Here is a 20,942-nt window from a genome sequence, read left to right on the forward strand (position 1 = left end):
TGGTATACAGTATATACTGGCATTTTTTTTATATACTACTAATGGCAGTGACCAGCGACCTATAATGGGACTGCAATAGTGCTGCAGGCAATCTGACACTGGTGCGCTGGGAAGGGGGGGGGGCGCAACTGACCAACTGCCAGTGACCTCAATATCAGTGATCAGTGATAATACTATACTAATGACACTGGCTGGGAAGGGGTTATCTAGGCAATCAAGGGGTTAAAAGTGTACCTAACTATATGTAATGTGTGCTGCTTTTACTACTAGTTAGCACTTTCACCTTGCAGCACCGGGATCACCGCTTTGAATCCCAACCACCACACCACCTGCCTGGAGTTTGTATGTTCTCCCTGTGCCTGCGTGGGTTTCCTCTGGGTTCTCCGGTTTCCTTTCACACTCCAAAGACATGCAGGTAGGTTAATTGGCTTCTGTCTAAATTGGCCTGTGTATGTGTATATATGAGTGTGAGTTAGGGACCTTAGATTGTAAGCTCCTTGAGGGCAGAGACTGATGTGAATGTATAATATATATGTAAAGTGCTGCGTAAATTGATAGGTAAATGTAATAAATAAATAGATATCTCCATTTCTCATCCCGGCTTTGCAAAATATAAGGTACTAAAATCTGTCGCCATTTCACGGGTGCATGCAAACTCAAGGTTTGACATGTTGGGTATCCATTTACTTGGTGCAAACTCGTCTTTTATATCTTAACCAAAAAATAGGGTAATGTATTGCGTTTGTATGCCCTAAAATTAACTTTAGTGTATTTTTTACCTTTGCGGGAATATCGTGTGGAATAAAATAAAAAATTAGAACTACACATATTTTATTCTCTAGGGCAGTAGTCAAACTGCGGCCCTCTGCTTGCCTGTACCTGGCTTTAGGGGCACTATTCCTCCCAATGACACCAACAAGGGGGCACCATTCCCCCCACTGACACCAGCGAAGGGACGCTTCCCACTGACACCAGCGATGGGACACTATTCCTCCCACTGACACCAATGATATGACTCTATGCCTCTTACTGACACCAATGATGGGACACTATGCCTCTTACTGACACCAATGATGTGACACTATTCCTCCCGCTGACACCAATGATGTGACACTATTCCTCCCGCTGACACCAATAATGTGACACTATTCCTCTTACTGACACCAATAATGGGGCACTATTCCTCTTACTTACTGACACCAATAATAAGACACTATTCCTCCCACTGACACAAATGACAGGGTATTATTCTTCCCACTGACAGCAATGATGGGGCACTATTCCTCCCACTGACACAAATTATGGGGTATTATTCCTCCCACTGACACCAATGATGGGGTACTATTCCTCCCACTGACACCAATGATGGGGCACTATTCCTCCCACTGACCCCAATGATGGGGCACTATTCCTCCCACTGACCCCAATGATGGGGCACTATTCCTCCCACTGACACCAATGATGGGGCACTATTCCTCCCACTGACACCAATGATGGGGCACTATTCCTCCCACTGACACCAATGATGGGGCACTATTCCTCCCACTGACACCAATGATGGGGCACTATTCCTCCCACTGACACCAATGATGGGGCACTATTCCTCCCACTGACACCAATGATGGGGCACTATTCCTCCCACTGACACCAATGATGGGGCACTATTCCTCCCACTGACACCAATGATGGGGCACCATTCCTCCCACTGACACCAATGATGGGGCACCATTCCTCCCACTGACACCAATGATGGGGCACCATTCCTCCCACTGACACCAATGATGGGGCACCATTCCTCCCACTGACACCAATGATGGGGCACCATTCCTCCCACTGACACCAATGATGGGGCACCATTCCTCCCACTGACACCAATGATGGGGCACCATTCCTCCCACTGACACCAATGATGGGGCACTATTCCTCCCACTGACACCAATGATGGGGCACTATTCCTCCCACTGACACCAATGATGGGGCACTATTCCTCCACTGACACCAATGATGGGGCACTATTCCTCCACTGACACAAATGATGGGGCACTATTCCTCCCACTGACACCAATGATGGGGCACTATTCCTCCACTGACACCAATGATGGGGCACTATTCCTCCACTGACACCAATGATGGGGCACTATTCCTCCCACTGACACCAATGATGGGGCACTATTCCTCCCACTGACACCAATTTATTCATCCTACTGACTAAAGGCACTGGGGGGGGGGGGGTTATTTCCTAAAGGCAAATCCACTTTGCACTGTAAGTGCACTTGGAAGTGCAGTCACTGTAAATCTGAGGGAGACATGCAAGAGAAACAAAAAAAACAGCATTTTAGCTTGCACATGATTGGATGATAAAATCAGCAGAGCTTCCCCTCATTTCAGTTCTTCCCCTCAGATCTACAGCGACTGCACTTGCGGTGCAAAGTGGATTTGCCTTTAGCAAATCCACTTTGAAGGACAGTAAAGTGGTCTTTTGTTTAGGAAATTTAAAGACCCCTGCTCCAGGGTCTTTGCTTTCAGAAAATATATACCGTTTTGGGGCTTTTATGTTTAAATGTTTGATTTAAAATATGGGTGCAAAAAAAATTTAATAAAAAAGAAGGATGTAAAAACGACTGACAGCAAAAGGGTTAAAGCCTTTGGATCAACATAACAGCCAGGCAACTGGCTTATTCAGTTTTTTTTCCAGCCTACAGAGCAGATAAGTAGGGGGTTCACCATGTACCCCATGTTTAATAGAAGGGCTTGTCCAGCCCCTTTGTAGAGATGATGGATGAAAGCCTTGACTGACCATCTTCATGGACAGTGCTCATGAAACAGGGTGGACTTCACCATCTTCACATGTCAGTCCATCTGATACAAAGATGCCATGTACTGCCAAGTTGTCAGTGCCAGTCCCACCCAAACCTCTGCCATCAGCTGACTTCTATTACCTTGATCCTCTCCACACTGGCCTCCAGCTTCAGCTGCTCCACCAGTCTCTGCATAGTGCTCAGGTTAGAGTTTGAAGACATGTTGTGTCCAGCAGGAGAAGAACTCGGTGTAGGGGGAAAGCAGGACCCTGTTGCTTCTCCAACAGATAGTAGTTGTGATCAATGCTCGGATCCGGGCAGGAAATGATCTCACAAGCAGCTAAACTAACACTCTCTCTCTCTCTCTCCCTCCTACCCATCCAGCACAAAACTGCAGCTTCCAAACTCTGCATTGGGAAAAGCTTGGCTGCGGGCGCCACCTACAGGCAGGCACTGAGAAGCGCATCAACAGTACAAGCTAATGGGATGGGAAAGCTCCAGGATACAATACAATGTATGCTACATTTTATTTATTTATGACAGGTACAGTACTTGTATAGAGTCATCAATTTACACAGCACTTCACATATACAGTATATGTTACAGTCACATCAGTTCCTGCCCTCAAGGAGCTTACAATCTAAGGTGCCTATCTCACATTCATACATACACATACCATACCTCCCAACTTTTTGACATGGGAATAAGGGACACCAATTAGCAAAAGAATGTAGGCATAGGACACACCCCCTGCCACGGCCCCGTAAAGGTGAATTATACAAAAAAATATATTTGTTAAACCCAAAAAGTGCTTTTATTTTTTTACCACTTCTATTCTTTTATATTGGCTTTTAAAATGTACAAATGCAGCAATTTAGAAATTGAATGAAAGGTTTATCGCTGGGAAACACTTTTTGAAAGATAAAAAGTGCATTTTAGATACAACTATATAGATCAGACCAAAATGAGGGACAAATGAAAAGGGACAGAGGGACTTTTTTCCAAATCAGGGACAGTTGGGAGCTATGCATAATAGGGCCAATTAACCTACCAGCATGTCTTTGGAGTGTGAAAGGAAACCGGAGAAAACCCACGCAGGCACAGGGAGGACTCCGGGCAGGTAGTGCCGTGATTGGGATTCAATGCCAACAACCACAGTGCTGCCAGTAAAGTCCTAATCACTTAGCCACTGTGCTGCCCATATGTTGTATCTAGTTTCTATTTCTTACCTCTAGACCAGGGGTCTCCAAACCTCTGCCCAAGTTCCAGATGTGGCATTTTGTTTGCCTTCATTTGGCCCTTGAGGGCACTTTTCCTTCCACTGATACAAGGTACTATTCCTCTCACTGACACCAATTTCAGGGGAACTATACCTGTCACTGACACCTATGATAGGGCACTATTCTTCCCACTGACACCAATTATGGGGCACTATACCTTCCACTGACACCAATTATGGGGCACTATACCTTCCACTGACACCAATTATGGGGCACTATACCTTCCACTGACACCAATTATAGGGCACTATACCTTCCACTGACACCTATGAGGGGGCACTATTCTTTCCACTGACACCAGTTATGGGGCACTATACCTTCCACTGACACCTATGAGGGGGCACTATTCTTCCCACTGGCACCAATTATAGGGCACTATACCCTCCACTGACACCTATGAGGGGGCACTATTCTTCCCACTGACACCAATTATGGGGCACTATACCTTCCACTGACACCTATGAGGGGGCACTATTCTTCCCACTGACACCAGTTATGGGGCACTATACCTTCCACTGACACCTATGAGGTGGCACTATTCTTCCCACTGACACCAATTATAGGGCACTATACCCTCCACTGACACTTATGAGGGGGCACTATTCTTCCCACTGACACCAATTATGGGGCACTATACCTTCCACTGACACCTATGAGGGGACACTATTCTTCCCACTGACACCAATTATGGGGCACTATACCTTCCACTGACACCTATGAGGGGCATTATTCTTCCCACTGACACCAATTATGGGGCACTATACCTTCCACTGACACCTATGAGGGGACACTATTCTTCCCACTGACACCAATTATGGGGCACTATACCTTCCACTGACACCTATGAGGGGCATTATTCTTCCCACTGACACCAATTATGGGGCACTATACCTTCCACTGACACCTATGATAGGGCACTATTCCTCCCACTGACACCAACAATGTAATTTTGTTTTAACGCCCACGGATCACCAAGCCTTTGGCATTGTTTACTCCCATCAATGGCAGGGCATTTTCTGTCCCCCCTAAAGTTTGAGACGGGAGTAAACTGGCCCTTTGTTTTGAAAGTTTGGAGACCACTGCTCTAGACTCCGACCTAGTGTCAGATTTTGGTATTTAACGCACACAGAAAGTCAAAAACACCACGTTTAGGGCTTGTTTCCACACGTTTCAAAATGTGGTAGTTGACACGCTTTTTTTAACCACTCATGAAGTGCCCGTCTGCATTGTGCTGTAAGCAGGTGGCTCGTACAAGCACTGCCTTCTTCTGGGTTCAGGGCACGCATGCATTTCCCCAACCACCCTCCGCTGACTCCCACTGTGATTGGACACAGCAGGATTTTGTCAATAGGCCCAGACCAACAATCCATGGCCAGGACCTGCTGTTCGGCTGTGTCCAATCACAGCCCAGAGCCCTGTGCTTAGAAACAGATTTTTGTACAGAGGGAGCAATCGTTTTGTTTCTTCTTCCTGCTTTGCAACATACAGAAAAAAAGCAGCACACATTAACACTTGTTAGGCACACACTTAACCCCTTGATTACCCCGAGATGTTAACCCCTTTCCAGCCAGTGTCATTAGTACAGTGACAGTGTATAGTCCCTCCCAACTTTCTGGGATGGAAATGAGGAACAAAAGTATGTAGGCATAGGACACACCTCTGCCACACCCCCTTAAAGGAGAATTGGACAAAAATAAATGATTGGTTAAACCACAAGTGCAATTTTTTACCACTACTTTTGGAATTTACAAATACAGCAGTTTAGAAATTGGATGAAACATTTAGCACTGTAAAACACTTTTTGATAGATAAGCAGTGCATTTTATGTACAACTATATAGATCAGACCAAAATGAGGGACAAATTAGCATGAAAAGAGGGATAGAGGGACTTTGTTCCAAATCAGGGAGAGTTGGGAGCTATGGTATTATCACTGATCAGTGTATTAGGCCCCTTTTTTTCACACTGGGGCAGGAGCAGCATTGGCAGTAAAATGGCGCTATTTTTAGTGCCAATTTACCATAGTTTTAGCGGCGGTATTTGACCGCTAGTGGAAAAGGGTTAAAACTCCCCACAAAGCGCCACTGCAGCGGTGCTTTGCCGGCAGTATAGCCGCGCTGCCCCATTGATTTCAATGGGCAGGAGCGGTGTATTCACTGCTCCAATGATGCTGCTTGCAGGAGTTTTTTTAACGTCCTGCAAGTGCACCGCTCCAGTTTGAAAGCCCTCGGGGCTATCACACTGGAGACACAGCAGCCTCTGTTTTAGGGCGCTTTGCAGACGATATTTTTAACGCTGTAGCGCCTGCAAAGCACCTCAGTGTGAAAGGGGTGTTCGTGTCACTGGTGATGTTAGTGGCAGTTAGTCAGTTCCCTCTGTGCTGTCTGTGTGTGGACACTCCAGCAGTACAGGTAAGAGGTTTAAAAAAATTGCAAAGGGGGGTTGAAGCTACTCTTTAACTGCTTGTTTACCATTGCCAATTATGAATAGCAGCTAGTTACACTGGGATTTTAACCTCTTGCCAACCATACACTGTACATATACGGCAGCAAGTTGGCTTCCCTGTGCAGAATCACGTACCTGTACGTGATTCTGCACTTCTGGCTCTTGTGTGCCACAGAGGACCTGCTCCTCCTGTGATTGGACAAAGTGGGAGCCAATCAGCAGGTCTGCTGGTCATTCCTGAGAGAGACAGAATGGCAGTCTGCCGTTGTAAACAAGGCAGACCGCCATTCTGTGAGAAGAGGAGGTACAAGGATCTCTGCCTTCTTACAGTAAAAGGACATCCCCACAGTGTAATCACTCCCTAGGAACACATTTGACCCTTTAATCACCCCTGATGTTAACCTCTTCCCTGACAGTGTTATTAGTACAGTGACAGTGCATATTTTTAGCAGTGATCACTGTATTGGTGTCACTGGTCCCCAAAACGTATCACTTAGTGTCCAATTTGTCCTCCGCAATGTTGCAGCCTCACTATAAGTTGCTGGTCGCCACCATTACTGGTAAAAAAATTAAACGTCAATTGTAAAAATGTATTTATTATATTGCAGTTTACTGCAGTCTCTGTCACTTCTTAAAGAGGAACTGCAGTCTACTCACATATTTTATAATAAAAACATCTTTGCCATTCTGACGCTTCCCTCCAACCACTTTGCGTATTATTTTATATATACTGTGATTCTGTACTTGCCAAATATGCTGCAGAAATCTCCCTCTACTGAGTCTGGCTGCATCTATTTTAACTGTGGGCAGCTGAAACGGCGGCCTGTTCACTTCCTGCATTTACACAGACACATAGAGGCACACCTCCAGCTCTGCATCTCTCATTGGCACTCTTTTGACTCATCCCCCTCCCTTCCTGGCAAACTCTCACTAGAGTCAGAGAGAGAGCTGTGCATGATGTCATAAGCCTAGGCTTTTTCCCAGACAAGAAACAGGAAGTGGGCTGTATAAGGCATTTACTGGCAGAAAATAAATGTTTTACTATCCAAAGTTAAAACAGCAAGGGCAGAAGATTTAATAGATGGAAAGATTAAAAAATTCCTAAGGACTGCTAAGCTGCAATATGTTGATTTTTTGTTTTGTTTTGGGTTAAATACCACTTTAAATACAATAGACTAAGATATAAAATACACATAAACCTTTTTTTAAAGACCCCTGCCCCCATGTACATGCACATAAGAACATAAACAAGAGGTGGGTGCATCTATGTACAAAAATGGCAACAAAAGCATGTTACATATCGGTGCAAACATCACTGTGGGAACAATAATTCTAAGGCCACCATTTATGTTAACTCTAAACTGATGATTTGTAAAGGGTTTTAAAACGATGCCTAGGAGTGCGCAGTTCAAAGCTTGACATGTTAGGTATTTATTTACTTGTCTAAACCTCCTCTCTTATAATTTACCAAAAAATGGATATTATATTGTGTTGCATAGTTGCCAACATTGTATAAAAACATTTCGGGACACTTTTTTGGCAGTAGGCGGAGTTGTATTATAATTGAGGGGCGGGGCATGCAGTTATAGGTGTGGCATAGAAAAAGGAGAAAATGCGGCACGTGCAGCTTACATTGGGCGTGGCTCAAAGTGGTGTAGTTAGAGTCTGAGATGAATGGATGGAGAGGGAAAGGGGGGGAGGGGGGAGGGATGGAGGGACAGCAGCCCCCCGATCCTACACCACAATAGCAATATGTGTTTTCCAGAGTTCGACAATCAGCAGATAAAGATACTCCAAATACCTGGTGTTAGCGCTTTAATCATCCCAGTGCCATGATTGTTATGGTGTCAGGATGATTGAAGCGCATTATTTCTATTATTACATTGTAATATAAAATTAAATCATTCAACTCACCATAATGCAGAATCAGTGGCAGCCATGAGCGCGTCACTAGCCACATTGCCTGCCACCAGATGTCATCAGGTGCCCCCAGCAGAGTCCCTCCTTACATCTGGTGTCCCCATCAGTCCTCCTAACATCTGGTGCCCCTCTGACATCCGGACTGCACCCTCTGACATCCAGACTAACCCCCCCACATCCATACTAGCCCATACTAGCCCCCCCACATCCATAATCTGACTGGCCCCCGACATCCAGACTGGCCCCTCTGACATCCACAGACTGGCCCCCACATCCACAGACTGGCACCCACATCCAGACTCTGACTGGCCCCTGACATCCAGACTGGCCCCTGACAACCAGACTGGCCCCCCTGACATCCAGACTGGCCCCTCTGACATCCACAGACTGGCCCCTCTGACATCCCCAGACTGGCCCCTCTGACATCCCCAGACTGGCCCCCTGACATCCACAGACTGGCCCCTCTGACATCCACAGACTGGCCCCCGACATCCAGACTCACTGGCCCCCCGACATCCAGACTCACTGGCCCCCGAAATCCAGACTCACTGGCCCACCGACATCCACAGACTGGCTCCCGACATCCAGACTGGCCCCAGACATACACAGACTGGCCCCCGACATCCAGACTGGCCCCCGACATACACAGACTGGCCCCCAACATCCAGACTGGCCCCTGACACATCCTCCAGACGCGGCATGCCGTTGTTGCCGTGCGGAAAGACTTTGAACTGCTGCGCCGCCCACTGCACTTCACAGACACTGGCAGCAGGGGCCGCAGCATCTCTATTGAAGACCAGCTTCTAGTCTTCTTTAAAATGGCAGCCGGCGGAGACATTGACCTCTAGCGGCGAAAAACGGGGACAAACCGAATTTCCCGGGACAAAATTAAATCGGGACAACAAACCTGTTGGTGTGCACTAAAATAACTCTTGTGTATTTTTCCACTGATTTCATGTTTGAGAAACATGCAAACTAATATTATGTGACATTAAAAATTGTAACTCCCACTATTTAATACTATATATAGAGTCTCTGCTTTCATAAAATATATCATGTTTAGAGGATTTAACTAATCCTTAGGCGGCCTAATATGTGCATTTTAACATGTTTGTTGGTAGTGACGTGATTAAGGAAGATAGCCTACGACTGCATGTGTGTGTGTGTAACCTCAGAATTACTTTTTTTATTTTCTTTTTAAAAATAAAGGGTTAAACATTGACAACCAGAAATATTTGCCAGGTACTAACTCTGAGGTTCATAATGCAGACTGTACCAAGCTTTGCAATTAAAACTCTGTACTGTGAGCACTGACCATGTCTATTAAATAAATGACATCTGCTGCTCCCAATCTGACATCTGTATGGGTGCACCCGCACCTGCACAGATGTGAGATTGGGAGCAGCATCTGTGTCCGTGCAGCCACTCTGTAGCACTTGACATCAATGGGAGTGTCTGCAAGGTGATGCATGGAACACCTGTGCATACCTGTGGGTAAACATGGCCCTCACATAGAGCACACATTGATAAATTAAACATGTTTGGGAGGCAGTAGAGTAGATTTCTAATAATGTATTGTCCAAAAATCTTGACTGGACCCCAGAGATGGTATTGCTGTCAGTGATTCCTTGCTCCATGCCCTCACTTAAGAAATCAACTACTTCAGCCATCTTCCTAAGATGGCTGAGTCTGATAAAGGTCTTATATCCAGGCTCTGGCCTCCAAAAGGAAGAAGATGTAAATCCTTGAAAACTTTAAATGCAGTCCCAAAATCAACAATGGAAGGGGAATGAGAGGGATTGGAGATACATCCATCAATTTACCCAAAGCCAACATTCTGATCCAGATCTCCTTTCACAGAGGATCTCCTAGACATGAAGCAGAGCATCTGGGCAATGTTCTGAGAGCAAAAAATGTCTCAAGATACAGTGCTTTCCTTCATATCAACTGAGATGCTTCCTGGCAGAACTCTGCCAGTGATGAAAAGTCCTGCTTAGATGACATGCTGACTCTTCCTCTACCACATGAGTGCATTATTTCATTTACTTATACTATTTTCTGGTTTGCACACTCTACACTCAGATAGAGGTGCCTCTGCTCCTTTTTGCCTTTATAGCGATTTCTTCTTTACCAGGCTAGATAGGTTAGTCTTAGCCTTTGTACACACGGTCGGACATTCTGCCAACCAAATCTGTTGGATTTTGTCCGATGGATTGTGTCCGAAACTGTTGCATACACACGGTCGGACCAAGTTGTTGGAATTTGCGGTTGCCAAGAACGCGGTGACGTAAGCCGTGTACGGCGGGAATAGAAAAGGGAAGTTCAGCACCACGTCCGGCACCCTTTGGGCTCCTTCTGCTGATCTTGTGTTAGTAGAAGTTTGGTGAGAGACGATTCGCGCTTTTCAGATTAGTGATTCAGATCGCTACTGCTCTTCGGTTTGTGCTTGTCTTTGCGTATCTGATAATCAGTGCGTGCAGTCATTAAGTATTTGTTTCTCATTGTGGACTATATCTTGGTATAGTACGCTTTGAAAGGCATTTTTTATTGTCTGCTTGCTTCTGCTATTCAGGTCGTTCTTTCAGGCATTGCTGTTTTTCAGTGCTTTCTGGTGTCCGTTCTGACCAGCCAACCGTTTTGAAACCATGTTTCGTCTACGTACTCGTCGTACAGTTTGTGCTTTGCAGGGGCTTCGTGTTGGGGTTCTTACTTTGACACAAGCCCGGTCCATGAACAGGGAGGGGAGGCGTTTGTGAACCAAGAATTGGTTGTGCCAGTGTGACCAGTTCTCGCACATGCCTTTGCTCCGTGAGATCCACGAGAATAATCCTGATGATTTCAGGAATTATCTCCGGATGACGGACCCCGTTTTTCATTGTCTGCTGGCTTTGCTGACCCCTTATATCACCAGGCAGGATACCTGCAGGCGGCAAGCCATCACTCCGGAGCAGAGGCTCATTGCCACGTTGCGCTACTTGGCGACAGGGAGAAGCCTTCAGGACCTCAAGTTCTCTACAGGCATCTCCCCCCAGGCTCTGGGGATCATTATTCCAGAGACCTGTTCTGCCATCATTCAGGTCCTGCAGAAGGACTATATGAAGCTAAGTTTTCTCCTTAAACATCACATTCTATGTATTTCATGATTGCTAATGTCTTGCATTTCTTTCCTCATTCCCTAATTACCATCATTGCAATATGCTCTAATTCATATGCTCTGCCCCTTTGTCCTCAGGCATATTTGCCTCACTATCTTCCCCACCATACTCTTCTTGGCCCATAAAACTATAGTCTAGTCACTTACCAATGTCTTTTGTCAGCTCCATAGTATTGCTTTTCCCTAAACTCCCCCTAAAATGTCTAAAAGTGTGATGTGTGTGCTTCAATTCATGCAGAGTGACGTTTTTTAAATGTTGGGGGTTGTGCCAAACTCATTAGTAACCCCCCTCCCCTCAACTGCTAGCTCAGCTGATAGCAATCCTCTATCTGATGATTTGACCAAACCCAATACACACTATACGTACCTTTTTGATGATCACATTTATGGATGAATTCACCTAAGCATGTAGTGCAAGGGCCTGCCTCAATACTTTCAAATGCTATTTATTTATTTTTTTAACCTATTAATTATCTTGATATGTAATAGCAGAATGTCAAAATGTGCTTCCATTTTGTTTTCTTTTTGGGATTATGACACTTCTTACCTGTCCGGTGGGCTGCCAATAGTGTAACTAAGGAGGGGCTTCCCAAAGTATCACACGTTATTTAGGCATTCAGCTCTCAATCAAGTGGAGAGGGTTACCTGTCCTAAACATCCCCCCTCATTTTTTAGCAAGGGCCCATCAGATGGGGGGGGGGGGATGGGGGGGTGATGACTCTCATAAGGGGACCTTATACTTTAGGCTTTAAATACTCAGTTCCCAAAATGTTATACTAATTTTGACCAAAAATGTTGGTGTCTAATCTGCTTGCAATGTTGATTTGTCAAATTACTAATTTTTGTTCTTGTTTCACTGCACAGTGTCCTTCAACGCCACAGGAATGGCAGACTGTGGCCTTCCACTTTGCCAGTTTTTTTCAAGTTGTGCCTTTTTCACCAACAGTGCAAACCCAAGTTCAGAGCGAGATGAGGGGACAGTCTCTTCTTCAGATAAGCTTATTATGTTGTGGGTCTGCTACACACACACCTTCTTTTTGTAACTAATGTATGTAGTGCATTACTGTCCAAAATCGTGCTCATTTTCTGCACCGTGGCAGGAAAATGGCATGATTGTCCAAATTTACACATCACTGTGGGTGTTTTTTTACTAAAGGCACATCCACTATGCACTACAAGTGCACTGCAAAAGTACACCTGAAACTGCACTTGGAGTGAAAAGTGGAGCCTTTAGTAAATCACACTCCTTCTCAGCACAAACTAAAATTGTACTACAAATACATTTTTGGCGCAATGAAAAAGGAAGCCACACATTGTTGAAAATTAAACTTTTTAATACAAGCACATTCACATGTGCGTTTCGAAAAGGTTTTTTACAACAAACCAAGAAATTGCGTGTATCAAAAACAGAGTTTAATACAAATTTTGTTTACTTGTTGTTTTTGTGTAAACAGGCATGTATCAAACGGTAAAATACAGAACACAGGAACTTACAAAGTTCAACTTTGAAAAGTGAAGACAATATCAGACATGAGTATGTACAAACTGGGCTGATATTGCCTTCATCACATGGGGTGTCACCCCTGAAAAATCCAAATTTGGAAGATGCACACAGTGTGTCAACATGTGCTATCTCCCATCATGGGGGATCAATGTACATGCTTTGGGGCTGCAACCCCTTCATCTCAGACACTTTACACAAAAACATGTACATTGATCCCCCATGATGGGAGATAGCGCATGTTTACCCACTCTGTGCATCTTCCAAATTTGTAATTTCGAGAAATCCAAATTTTTTGTTTAAAATAGCAAAAATAAAACCCTATCTAGTTTTGTGTGTTTTACACTCTCCCTAAAACATCAATGATGTTCTTCATTTTATTTTTAACATCATTGATGTTTTGCTGTATATTTTCCAAATCCCGATTGCACCCCATTATCTCCCCAATCAGGATTTGGGCACTTTCACTGGTAAAACGTGAATCTTCTTCCACATCACCTACAAAACAATGCAAAAAAACACACCATGTAATAAAAATATGGTGACATACATTGATAAGCTTACCGGAAGCTGTGTTCTACAACACTCACCTGTTGTGGTGACAATTTGCCCAACCTCCACGATCTCTCCTTCCTCCTCCTCCTCCTCCTGCTCCTCTGTTTCTGCTTTTGGAAGTTGGCCTTCTTTGGGAGGGGTGTGGTCCCTGGTGTCCTCATACTTGCCGAGTCTTTTCTCCCCTATGAGAATGTAAACAAAGAATAATTAGCACACCAAGGGCAGAAATAGGAATCTGAAACATTGCTTGGAAGTGTTGTACAATTGTGTTTTTTTGCCGAGTTCCAAGATATGAACATTATTGGGGACACTTTGTAAAGCTGGAATACTTCCCTGCAGAACGATGTTTCTTACGAATGAATGAAACTATGAATTTCAAAGTGGCCATTTTAAAATGCAGAACATGAAATCAAAGCACATGGAGCAGTATGCAAGCAAGAATAATCATATGAACACACGATAACTACTTGCTTTTTTTAAGAACACGTTTGATCCTTAGGTACTGCTCGTGCTCCCTCAGTTTCAGGTCTGACCAGCGTTTTCTCAGTTGATCCTTGGATCGGCGTACCCCAAAATTCTTATGAAGACTCTTCACAACTTTATTCATGATCTTGGCCTTTCTGATATTTAGGTTTTGGTAAGGTCCATACTTCCCATCATAGTCGGTCCTGTTCAATATTTCGACCATCTCCAACATCTCTCCAAAAGACATATTTGAGGCCTTAAATCTTCTCTTCCTGGATTGGGACGTTTCAGGCTCCGGGCTTTCCTCACCATCCTCCTCATTAGTGGAACTGTTATTAGTGCACACCTGCGTTCTCTCCGCCATGTGCTCTCCCCACTGCGCCGGAAGCGAAGAGGTGGGGAATAGTCTAGAAAGAACGTCAGGGGCGGACGGAGTTTCACGCATGCACACTGTATATAAAATGCAACACGCGTGTATCGTCCGTACGATCTGGGAAGAGAGTGAGGCGCGGACGCGACAAACGTGCAAACGAAGGTAAATTTTTTAACTTGGTGCATCACTAGACTAGACTGCTTCTATCTAGGCCGATGTTGGGACAAGATTAGGAGGGTTTTTAATGGCATTATTAGTATTTGAGGGTTTGTCTTGTGTTGTGTCTTGCAAACAATATGGATCCATTCAAAAACCCAAATTTTATGGGGCTATTCCTCGAACTCTGCAAGGAGATGCCCTGCCTGTGGCAGTTCCACAACGAGTTTTATGCCGACATAACAAAGAGGAACGCAGCGCTGGAGAAACTTCTTTCTTTGGTGCGGATCATGGTCCCCACGGCAGACATGGCCTATCTTAATAGGAAAATTGAGGCCATGAAGATTACATATCTCAGGGAGGGAAAGAAGCACCTGGAGTCCTTGAGAGCAGGAGATACAGATGCCGTTTATTATCCCAGGATGGTTTACTTTGAGAGGCTGCATTTTCTGGTAGACCAGGGGGTACCCAGGCCACCACTCAGGCCACCACTCTCCAGTCTTCCTTCAAGGCATCCTTCACCCCCAGCTGAGGCTTACAACGTCCAACCTGGGCCTTCCAGGCAGCAATATGTGGTGGGGCCCAGCTTGAGACAGGTATTGCATTGTTGAACATATTTCTTGTGTTACATTTAATGATGTTAACTAGATGTTCTTATTGATCAGTAAGTTGTGATTTATCAAAGTGGTTTACATCTCAATAGACAGTAGTGACAAAAAATGATTGGGACGGGAAAGAAAAATGCTGGGCTCTGAATCATAGTCTGTTCTATTTGGTAACATTCAATTTGCAAAAGCCAGGAGCACAAAATGGTGTGATTGATAAGCAAAAAACTAAAACTATGTCCCCTTTTCATACACAGGAAGACCTCAGTCAGGGGGAGGCTGTGGCAAGTGGCAGCCAGGAGGTCGACCAACGCCCTCCTTCTCCTCCTCCTGCCCCAACTACAGGAGACCAGCCACAGCCTCGAAGGGTGCCTGGAGGGAAGTGCCTAAGGAAGACGAGTGAGTGATGGCCTGGGTTCAGTCTGGTCTGCCAGAAGATGCAGCCTCTTGAAGATCCACATCCTGGAGACATAAATGGCATCTGAATTTCCTGTTCTCTAGGACTTCGGGACCAGACTTCTCTCCCTGAGATATGTACTCCTCAGGCCACCACTTTTTTAGATTCTAATTTGTTCATGTCTGCCCTGGGGGACCAAAGGCTGCACCAAAGTAACAAGTTTCTCCAGCGCTGCGTTCCTAATTTATTTTATTGCGACCAAAATAAAGGTTTTTTTTGTTTGATCAAATACTTGTGTATGTGTTTTCCTTCAAAAAGTACAGTTTATTTGTGAGCAGGCAGGTACATTTCAAAAATACAAAGTGAAATGAATAACAAGGGGTACCAACACTAAACAACCTCCTGTATATTTTGAAAAAGAAAAACAAAATATCAAAAATACAATAATGTTGTGGTAAGTTTACACACAAAAAACACCCCCAAAAAAGGAGAAATTAGCAAACTGTCTTTAAAGGAGATTTTTAGGAATTAAAAAAAACATCCAAAAAAGAATAAACAAAATCTAAAATTGTGTAGATGTGACGCATAATAAAATTGTATTGCTGAAATGGTGAAAAAAGAGTAATGAAATACGTTCGGGAGAAGTGTGTGTGACTATGAGCATCAAAAGAAGTTCGTTCTTGCAGCATTATAAAGAACAAGAGAATGCGCTTCATGAATTAATTTTTAACATTGCAACGTGACGAATGTGCTATATCGCTTACGAGCAGTAGTTTTACCTGAACGAGCGCTTCCGTGTCGGAATTTGAATGTGAGCATGCGTGGCACCTTGTCCATCGGAGTAGGCTACACATGATCGGAGTATGTCCAATCGGACCAGTTTGTCTGAAAATATTTCCAGCAAGTTGGAAAATTGGGTCCGACGGATATTCTGACGGAAACAGTCCGATGCATACCACACACAGTCGGATTATCCGACAAAATGGTCCGATAGGACACATTCCGTCGGAATCTCTGACCGTGTGTACAAGGGCTTAGAATGTGGCTGCGAGTAGATTTCGATTTAGTTAGTTTTAAGCTGAACTTCTACTTTAATTCCTAGACACTGGCAGTCTTTAAAGCCTCCAGAGGTGGGGGAATAGATAGTGGAGGTGTGTTATTTGATGAGGATGGAGAAAATGACTGCCCAACAACAGGATAGACATGGGGTGTTTAGGGTCAAATGGAGCCAGTGGGTTTCATATATGGACACATGGAATTAAGCTTCTGACCTAATTTGGTTTGTTTTCAACTGAGTTTATTCCAAGTAAAACTTGGATAGAATAGCATTACTGATGAATACTTCTTTAAAAAAAAAAGCAATGTAAGCATTCTCCCTGTTTTTATATAAATATTTAAGTATGTACATTATTGTTTTTTTCTGTATATGGAAATGTTGATGACTATTAATTTAGCTTTTTTTCTGTATTCTACTGAAAATATTAATACAAATTGATGAATTAAAAAATAGTTGAAACAGTGTAGAATTAGTTTTTTGCTGGCTATCTGGTAACTCTTATGCTGCGTACACACGACCGGACTTTCCGGCAGACTAGGTCAGACGGGATCAGAAAAATGGACCTAGAAATAAAACATGTTTCAAATCTTTCTGACGGACTTGAGTACAGTCGAAAAATATGTTCGTCTGTATGCTAGTCCGACGGACCAAATACGACGCAAAAACAGCTATTGGCTACTGGCTATTGAACTTCCTTGTTTAGTCCCTTCTTACGTCATCAAGTTCAAACCAAACGGACTTTCGAACTGACTTAGTCCATTCGTGTGTGGCCAAGTCCGTTCATTTGGAAGTCCGTCAGACCTCTGCTGAAAGTCAGTCGGGAAGACCGTCGGACCTAGTCCACCGAAAAGTCCGGTCGCGTGTACGCGGCATCACTTACTCTTAGGCATTTTTTCATTGTAAAATCCTGGAATAAGAGAAATAAATTAAATTAATAAAGATTTTACCTACAGCATGTAAAAGTATTATTATACAGGTTTTATAAAGCGCCAACAGTTATAAAGCGCCAACAGCGTAAAGTTTAACAAAATAAAGGCAGACTGTCATGGTTATGCAATAGAGTTCGTCTGCTTACCTGTCTGCATGTGTTCATTTCTAGAGACCAGCCGAGCTTCACCTGACTGCTTTTATATCCATCCTCTGGCATGGCTCCACCCTAGCTCCTATCAGACAACTCTATATTAACCTGTGCACTGCTAGCCTATCCTGCTGATCAACCTTTGTGTGTTAGCTTCCTGTTTCCTGCCGTGTGCTCTGCTACTGTTTTCCGTTACCGACTTTGGCGTGTCTTGACTATCCCTGTTTGCCTGTGATCCTGACCTTTTGGCGTGTACCCGACTATTCTTGTCTGCTTGTGGCCCCGACCTTGGCTTTGTCCCTCACCATCCCTATCCTCCTGTTGCCTACTGTGGGTGTGAGCTGGGGGACCCTGGGGGTCGCGACCTGGAGCCAGTTGCAGCCAAGTCCATCCTCACCACTCGAGGCTCTGGTGAACACCTGCTGGCTCTTAGACTCCGCGCCCCAGGGAATCTTACGCTCTAACCCCAGTGGGATCTGTCCCCCGTCTGCAGCAGTCAGCCGTAGGGTCCACAACCTTGCGGTGCACCCCTAAACCCTACGGTGTGCATCTGTCACCTGGGCTCTAGGTGACCTGACAGTTTGATCAGCCATGGACCCGGCTGACGTGCCGCTCCCTGCAGTCGATCCATTGCAGGGCATAGTGCGGAGACTCGAGACCCAGGAATCTAATCAGACTCAGGTGATGCGATTCCTTCAGGATCTGGCTTCCCGCTTTGAGCAGCTACAGGCTTCCTTGGGAACCCCGAACCTGCAGCCTCAAGTACAGTCTGCGACTGCACCTATCGCACCAGTCGCATCCATGCATTCATTATTACTGCCAGCTCCGTCCTGTTTCTCTGGGGACTCCAAGGCCTGCAGGGGCTTCCTCAGCCAATGCACCATTCATTTTGAGCTCCAGCCTCAAAACTTTCTGTCCGATCGGGCAAAGGTAGCCTATATAATTTCCCTCCTCTCCGGTGAAGCTTTAGCCTGGGCTGCTCCCCTGTTGGAGAAAAATGATCCAGTGGTTTCCAGCCTGTCCAACTTCTTGAAGCTCTTTCGTAACATCTTCAAGGAGCCAGCTCGGGTTTCTTCTGCGGCTAGTGCCCTTTTACGCCTTCGCCAAGAATCTTGTTCAGTGGGCCAATATGCACTTCAGTTCCGTATCCTTACGGCAGAATTGAGCTGGAACAATGAGGCCCTGGTCGCAACCTTTTTACATGGCCTCTCTGACCGAGTGAAGGACGAATTAGCAGGAAGAGCTATCCCCGCCGGTCTGGACGATGTCATTTCCTTATGTAATCAGATTGACATTCGTTTCCAGGAGAGGTCCTTAGAAAAAAGACACCAGCACCCCCCAGGTTCTAGTCAGCCTGAGCTTTTTCCCCGTTGCCCTGTGGAGCATCCTCTGTCTGCTGAGGAACCCATGCAGCTGGGCCGGACCAGACTAACCCCCGAAGAACGTGCTAGACGCAGAACTCTGGGCTTGTGTCTTTATTGTGGGGGCAAGGGTCATTTTCGTGACTCCTGCTCGCTCCGTCCGGGAAACGCTCGGGTCTAATACATTTGGAAGGTGGAGTATTGGACCCAGAAACATCACCTTCTCGTCTCCTTCTTCCGGTGTTCCTACATGTAGGCACTTCTTCCCAATCGGTCCTAGCATATCTGGACTCCGGGGCTGCCAGCAATTGTATGGACTGGAGAACTGCTTCTTCTATGAAGCTTACCCTTTCTCCCCTCGCTACTCCACTAGTAGTCTCGGCAATTGATGGCACTGTGCTCCCAGGGGGCCCTATCCGTTTCCAGACGCTACCTATTAGGATGTCGGTAAGGATACTCCACCAGGAGTGGATCTCCTTCCTCATCCTACCCAAGGCCTCTACCCCCATTGTATTGGGCCTTCCTTGGCTACAGCTCCACTCGCCACATGTGGACTGGGTATCTGGGCAGATCCTGGCCTGGGGTCCTTCGTGTTTCTCGTCTTGTCTTCCCAAGGTGACCCCCAAGAGGAAACTTCCCATTGCTACCACATCTTTATCGTCCGATCTTCCCGCGGCATACAGCGATTTCCGGGATGTGTTCTGCAAGAAGTCTGCTGAGGTGCTTCCTCCTCACAGATCTTTTGACTGTGCTATTGACCTTGTCCCTGGAGCAACCCTGTCCAGGGGTCGTACCTACCCTTTGTCCATTCCAGAGACCCAGGCCATGTCTGAGTATGTCGCTGAGAATCTGGAGAGAGGTTTCATCCAGAAATCCTCATCGCCTGCAGGAGCAGGGTTCTTTTTCGTTGCCAAAAAGAATAGTACCCTCAGACCCTGCATCGACTATAGAGGTTTAAACGCTGTGACTATTAAAAACCGTTACCCCTTACCTCTAATATCTGAGCTATTTGACAGGTTGAAGGGGGCTTCCATTTTCACTAAGTTGGATCTCAGAGGTGCATACAATCTCATTCGAATACGGGAAGGTGACGAATGGAAGACCGCATTTAACACTAGGGACGGGCATTACGAGTACTTGGTTATGCCTTTTGGTTTGTGTAATGCTCCAGCTGTGTTCCAGAACTTTGTCAATGAAATATTCAGGGATCTACTATACCAGTTTGTTGTCATCTATCTGGATGATATTCTCATCTTTTCCGAAAATCTGCCTGCTCACAGAAACCATGTACACACCGTACTTCAGTGCCTTAGAGAGAACAATCTCTATGCCAAGATGGAGAAATGTTCCTTTGAATGTTCCGAGGTCCTGTTTCTGGGATGTTTTGTTTCTAGTGCGGGTCTTCGCATGGATCCCGGAAAGGTCTCAGCCATTACCAACTGGCCCCTTCCCGCTAGCCTCAAGGCCATACAGCGCTTTCTTGGCTTCACAAATTATTATAGGCAGTTCTGGCCCCTTCCCGCTAGCCTCAAGGCCATACAGCGCTTTCTTGGCTTCACAAATTATTATAGGCAGTTCATAAGGAATTACTCTTCCATTGCTGCGCCTATTATTGCTTTGACCAAGAAGGGTGCGAATGCCAAAGACTGGTCTTCCGAGGCTGTCTCTGCGTTTCACGATCTGAAACAGGCCTTTGTCTCTGGACCCCTCTTGAGGAGACCAAATCCTGAGGACCCATTTTTTTATTGAAGTAGACGCTTCTTCGATGGGGGTGGAAATTATGCCATTGGTGATCGGG

At 45.3% G+C, this 20,942-nt stretch overlaps 1 protein-coding gene across 1 annotated transcript in view; it reads right to left on the bottom strand.

Annotated features, from left to right (window-relative positions):
- GNG10 (G protein subunit gamma 10) overlaps positions 1–3,156 on the bottom strand; it is a 75,961-nt gene extending 72,805 nt beyond the window's left edge. Inside the window, exon 1 of the mRNA XM_077475349.1 lies at positions 2,940–3,156. Coding sequence (XP_077331475.1) covers positions 2,940–3,020 — 81 coding nt within the window. The 5' untranslated portion in view covers positions 3,021–3,156. The remainder of the gene's footprint in view (positions 1–2,939) is intronic.
- Between the last annotated feature and the right edge of the window lie 17,786 nt (positions 3,157–20,942).

The sequence above is a fragment of the Lithobates pipiens genome, unplaced genomic scaffold (genome assembly GCF_037356315.1).
Source record: "Lithobates pipiens isolate NorthernLeopardFrog02 unplaced genomic scaffold, aLitPip1_a1.2 Scaffold_13, whole genome shotgun sequence".
NCBI lineage: Eukaryota > Metazoa > Chordata > Amphibia > Anura > Ranidae > Lithobates > Lithobates pipiens.